This window comes from Dermacentor andersoni, chromosome 9, assembly GCF_023375885.2.
Source record: "Dermacentor andersoni chromosome 9, qqDerAnde1_hic_scaffold, whole genome shotgun sequence".
Classification (NCBI taxonomy): domain Eukaryota; kingdom Metazoa; phylum Arthropoda; class Arachnida; order Ixodida; family Ixodidae; genus Dermacentor; species Dermacentor andersoni.
The window spans coordinates 126,721,393-126,727,392 of NC_092822.1; the positions used below are offsets into that span (position 1 = coordinate 126,721,393).

At 46.2% G+C, this 6,000-nt stretch overlaps 1 protein-coding gene across 13 annotated transcripts in view; it reads left to right on the forward strand.

Annotated features, from left to right (window-relative positions):
* Window positions 1-5,552, forward strand: part of LOC126529739 (uncharacterized) — a 345,564-nt gene extending 340,012 nt beyond the window's left edge. For all 13 annotated transcript variants that reach the window (XM_055069962.2, XM_055069964.2, XM_055069959.2 and 10 more), the window contains one exon: window positions 3,934-5,552. In XM_055069962.2, the coding sequence (XP_054925937.1) occupies window positions 3,934-4,320 (387 nt within the window). In that variant the 3' untranslated portion in view covers window positions 4,321-5,552. The remainder of the gene's footprint in view (window positions 1-3,933) is intronic.
* The last annotated feature ends 448 nt before the right edge of the window (window positions 5,553-6,000 follow it).

Below are 6,000 nucleotides of genomic sequence, written 5' to 3' on the forward strand. Positions count from 1 at the left end.
GAATAATTCGTCACATGTGCCGAAGCTGTTGTCTATCGGATACCACTATCGCGTCACAAAACATACGTAGGACAAACGGAACGATGCCTAAACGGCCGGCTAAGGGAGCTCTACAGCGTTACACTGCCGAGACTGCAAGTGCAAGCCATATTTTGACAGCAATGCAGTATTGTTTAGAGACAAAGGTCGGTGCACGCGCGAGGTCGTGGAAGCTGCAATGAGTAGTGATGATTATGAGGGCGTCAGTTCAACTTCTCTTTCGTTATCTGGCAATGAAATAAGTTTTCTTCAGGCAAGATGGCGACAATTGCTTAGCAACGCAGACATGTTCGACGATATGATCAAATGATTAGTTATGTTTATTCTTGTCTTTTCTGTTTCTTATTTTTCTGTATATTAGATCGTCTTGTGTGTTTCTCTGTAAATATTTACGACATCTTGCATTAAACGTTAATTGAAGTTAGCGTATGTCCCGTTCATATCCCTTTGTGGTTGTTCTAAATTCTGCGTTTACATAGTACGTAGTATGAATTAATAACTAGCCCAAAGCAACGCTTTACTCTGGTAGATTGAGTCAAGCGCGATCTGTGCTTACTTTTGGACTCATGTCTTCTCGAGGAATGCTGTAAATTTCGTGTACAATTGGATACATACCGCGTTTTGTAGATGATGGAAAAAAAGCATTCACTTGCGCACATAGAACATGGTACTTGAAGGCTTGTCCAAAAAAAGTGCTGGCGGTCTCAGAAATAACCGCCACTACGCGATAGGAAGATACCAATCACATTTCTTTTGTTTTGTTGTAGTGATCACAGGTTCTATTTTGGGGATTCCACCACTTTTTTCAAGGTATGACATAGGTCGTACCGGCACGAGCTGGTGCGGATAATGCGAATTTGATTTCGTAACGTGACGCAAGCTTGACAATTTGCCTAGCAAGCTGAAATGGAGGCGAGAAACCTAGCGCGCTTGACAAGTCAAAACAGTCTTCCTCCTCGGTAAAAAGAAAGTACCTGTCCCAAAGCGTACAATTATTCCGTCTCTCGACCACTGCGTGCATCGTGTGGTTTGTTTGCCAGGATGCGTGTCTCCGAGACACGGAGTGAGTAACGTGCATTAGCTCCAGCGCACTTGTTTTCTATCTTAATTAATTAATTTATGGGGTTTTATGTGCCAAAACCACTTTCTGATTATGAGGCACGCCGTAGTGGAGGACTCCGGAAATTTCGACCACCTGGGGTTCTTTAACGTGCACCTAAATCTAAGTACACGGGTGTTTTCGCACTTCGCCCCCAGGGAAATGCGGCCGCCGAGGCCGGGATTCGATCCCGCGACCTCGTGCTCAGCAGCCTAACACCATAGCCACTGAGCAACCACGGCGGGTTGTTTTCTATCTTGAGACCGCATAACGCAGCACAAGCGACCAAGCTACGGTGATCAACTCTCATGGTAGGCAACGTATTCGCTATTGTAAAATGCAAGTGATTCGTTCTCACTCGGCTGGCTCAGAAGCGGTTGAATATCAGTGATAGGCGCAACACCGATATCGGCTTGCATTGTGCGAGAACCGGTGCGGCCATCTCTCATTGACTTATCTGCTTACTCGATCCGCTCAATGAAACTTCATGGTACTAACTTCTGTAGATTTAATTTAACATAAGAGAACCACTGAGGTAATAACCTCTTATCATCCTAATCATCAGCCTAGTTACGCCCACTGCAGCGCAAATGCATGTACCATACTTCTCCAACTAACCCGGTCATGTACTAATTGTGGCCAGTCTCATCCGCCCACCTATCTTTCTGCCGCGCCCTGCTACGCTTCCCTTCCCTTGGAATCCAGTCCATAATCCTTAGTAACCATCGGTTATCTTCCCTCCTCATTACATGTCCTGCCCATGCCTATTTCTTTTTCTGGATTTCAGCTAAGATGTCATTAACTCGTTTTTGTTCCCTCACCCAATCTGCTCTTTTCTTATCCCTTAACGTTACACCTATAATTCTTCTTTCCACATCTCGTTGCGTCGTCCTCAACTTAAGTAGAACCCTTTTCTCTAAGCCTCCAGGTTTCTGCCCAGTACATCAGTACTGGGGTACGTGAGTAACCTCTCATTATTTAAAAAATTATTTAATTTGACTGCAATAAAAATGCAGCAATGAAAAGTGCTACAAGTCGCACAAAAGTTGTAATGTTAAACCAATAATACTTCAAATATAGGTGTCGTTTAAAAACAATGATGCTCCGAAGCACAAATGCCAACACCACTCGAGAGAGACGCATACGTTATGAGCACGAACTTTCAATAACAGATTTTCTTGACCCAGCCAACGGGGAAAATGCGGCGATACACACGTATCTGGGCCCTCATTGGTTATGTTTGCTCTTTACCACATCTCGCGCAGCCAGTCGGACGACAAATTATGGCGGAAAATCTCTACAGTCGTGGCCCACCGCAACGTCACGCACGGGCCAAATTATTGTTTAAAAACGGCTCTTTCTGTGGTGCTATACCCCTGTCATATTCCTCTAGCCAATCAACAATTGCAGACATGGGCCTGTCCTAGAGCGCTATGGCATATTCGCGAAATTTCAGATGCAGTGCACGGGGTTTGCATGCAATCATTCTATTTTTTAAACACTAACATATATACCTAGCCTGTATGGACCAGAATGAAGTCATATTCGAAAGTCTGTAGCTCCATGTCACGCTTCGCCATCTTGACGAAAACGCAAGCGCACGCTTTGCAAACTGCTTCCCGACAAGTATGTTAAAACACTTCACCTTTCGCGAGCCAATCAGAGCGCACCTTGGCAGATAACAGCATCCGTTTAGCCACCATCTGTGTCGAAAGTGGAGCCTCTATACGGATCGTTTCCACTGGCAAAATATTCGTTGCCTTGAATGTACAGCGATGTGTGTGCGTTTTCCTTCTGTATCGATCACAACGTTCTTGTAGGGTTTCTGAGCCGCTCTCCTGTACGGCGAACAACCAACATATTGAATTGTCAATGCTGCTAAAGGCTTTGCTTGCAATTAATTCGATGATCCATTATCGGCTTACTCATCGTCACAATCGCAATTTGCAGAGTTGCCAATGGGTTTCATAGTGCCGCTTCTATACGTCCAAATAACTGCGCTACTTGGCTCAAAGTTGGTGTCCTTCAGATCTTCGATAGGTAGAGTAAGTCAAGAAATTAGCTTAAGAACCTGTCTTAATTTTCAGCACTACAGTTTCGCAGCAGTTTCTCCTTTCACTGCTCAGTACGCTTCGCTAGAAATACTGCATTAGTGTACGTCCAGAAGACAGAAGTCTCTTCGTGCAGCTCGTCGACTTGAGCTTCTTGCCACACAGAGTGAAGCATTGTACACGTCTTCCCTAAGGCGAGAAACCCTGCCCCTACGCGAGACCGACTAATTTTGGTTGACACTGAATGAGAGCAAGCTGCCACGCAGAACGGAATTCACGCTATAAAGCTGCAAAGTGCATCGGAATACCGGTACCCACATTAGTTTACGGGTATTAGAAGTGGTTATAGAAGTAGATATAGACAAAGTAGAACTGGTTATAGACAGAGAAATTTGTTATTACAACCGAACACTAGTAACAAAAACTCAGTCGCATGTTCTCACATGAGAACAATGATTGCTTCAGGTTAGGACGAAAGCACAGAAATGGAATACACACCTATACGTATGGTGGAGCAATCGATTCCAAAATAATTTTGCCACAAATAGGGCTCTAATTCTAACCTAGGAGGTTTTATCTTTTGGGAGTAATAGGTTAGCTTGTTCTTATGACCTTGTCAGATTTGTATTTGTAAGCTGTGAGTATTTCATGGTTTCAGTAAAAAATAGAAATGAATATATATCTTATGAGAACTGGAACTGTGTGAGAGTTGTGATAGAAACTGTGTTTCTGTTTCTTTTTTAGGACTTGGGTGAAGTGAGCGAGAGCGCCATTGACGAGCTGTACCATACAACGTATGCGGCGCTGCTGTCCAACCGTGCACAAGCGCTGGGTGACTACTGCCACATTGCGGTGGCTCGGCTGCCCTACACGACGCTGCCTCATCGCCTGCACCTGGTGCCCGGCAAGCGATACGTGCTGCCGCAGCACCTGCGGCAACTGCTCGCGACACTGCTGCGAGGAACGGCGCTGCCGGATATCGACGCGGCGCTGTGTTCGGAGGCACACGGCCGCTTCTGCAAGGCCCTCTCGAACGCTGGTGACGCCCACAAGGAGAATGGCTTCACAGCGAACAGCGTTTGCGGGAAAATTCAAGTCATTCTCGACCAATCGGAAACCATGCAGTTCTAAAGTTGCCCTACCTACGCTCCTAAATCCCACGGCACTGAAGGCAGGCACGCAGAAGTACGCAAGGGCAGGAAAGAAAAAAAAATTGCAAACGCCTTTTCCTTCGTACTAGTTGCGACGTTCACACGCCTGCTTTCGGACATGAATTCCTAAAAACTTGCACCCGATCAACAAACATAAGACCATTGTCGTACACTTAATATCGTTCCTCATAAGTTTCAATGAGTAACTCAGTCACCCCAGGCAGGAAGCTACAGTATGAACGATGACTGTGTCTGAAGCGCGAAGCCATTGGCATGGACGACAAGAAATACAATAAAATAGCGAAACAAACCATACGCTCAAGTGAAATAGCGTACTACAAGTGGTTTCATAAAGAAAAGACCTAAAGAATGAAGGAATTGTGAGCACAAAGGTGCAATATTGAAAATAAAAACACACAAGAAATACAGGCACCAAAGCATAAACACCAGTGCAGAGAGGGAAAATTACCTAATACTAGAACGCACGTAACTACGCATAAGAGCAACCAATGCTTTCAATAAGTGCATTAGCAAAATCGCCGAATAAAGTATCAAATACAAATCGCGTAGGATAACAATATTGTATTAAAAACAAATCCCAATTTCGTGCGGAAGGCAAAGCTTATATTGTGATATGCAGTTAGTAAACAGCTATAAGGAGTAAGGATACTTTATCAGCCGTGTAAATTGGGAAACGTTCGCTGACTAACTGAATTAACATGCATGGTTTCCACCCGCGCAAGCAAGCATCAACACGTCACACTCGATGAGCGCGGACATTCGCTCTCAAAACGCTCGTGTGAGCAAGCACGGCAGCAGCGGGGAGCGAAGTTGTTAGAGTGTTTTAGTTGAGCGTGTTTACGCTCCGCTCAGCAGCTAAGCGGAGCGGAAGCGCGAATGCGCATGCGCCGTCCACGTCCACTTAGCCGTAAGCGGGATAGCGGAGCGAGGAACACGGTCCGCTTAGAAGCTGCCTGAGCGGAGCGTGCTGCGCAGTGCTTTGGCTAGCGTTGGCGTTAGAAAGGATTGGATTTGCTGCAGAAAGCAAGTGCGCTGGCTATCACGTGGCGTTCCCCAAGACGGCGCTTTATTGTCGATTGGATAAAAGGGACCGGTAACGCATTACAAGCGCACGTCTAGATACTTCATGGAGAAATAAGTTATATATATACATATATACGTTTTGCTGTATAAAAGTCATCAATAGGTGTTTTTATTTTCTTTCATTACCCTGCATTTAGCCAGGGGGCGCTGCAACTACGAAAGGTCCGCTCCGCTACGGTAAACGTATAACTAAAGCGTGAAAATCGCCCGCCGCTCCTCTGTGGCTTAGCGGGGCAGCTCGGAGCGGAGCGTACCGTAAAGGCGCTCAACTAAAACACTCTATTTTCGTGTTCTCTGTAGCTTCAACGCAAGAGCGGTGAGAACGCAGCGCGTGCAAAGGTATGAGCCGTCTGCAGATCCCTTTCAAGATACGGTGGCAGCGACCGCGCGCGGCCGTGAAAAGCAGGCATTTGATGGCGGAGTCCAGTGTGTTCTCTCGCAACCTCTCCTCTTTCCTCACCATCGAGCGCGAAATTGAGCCGCGATCGGTGGTTCCCCATGCGCCCGGTCGCGAAATACGCAATTGCTGCCGGAGCACTAAGCCCCCCCCCCCCCC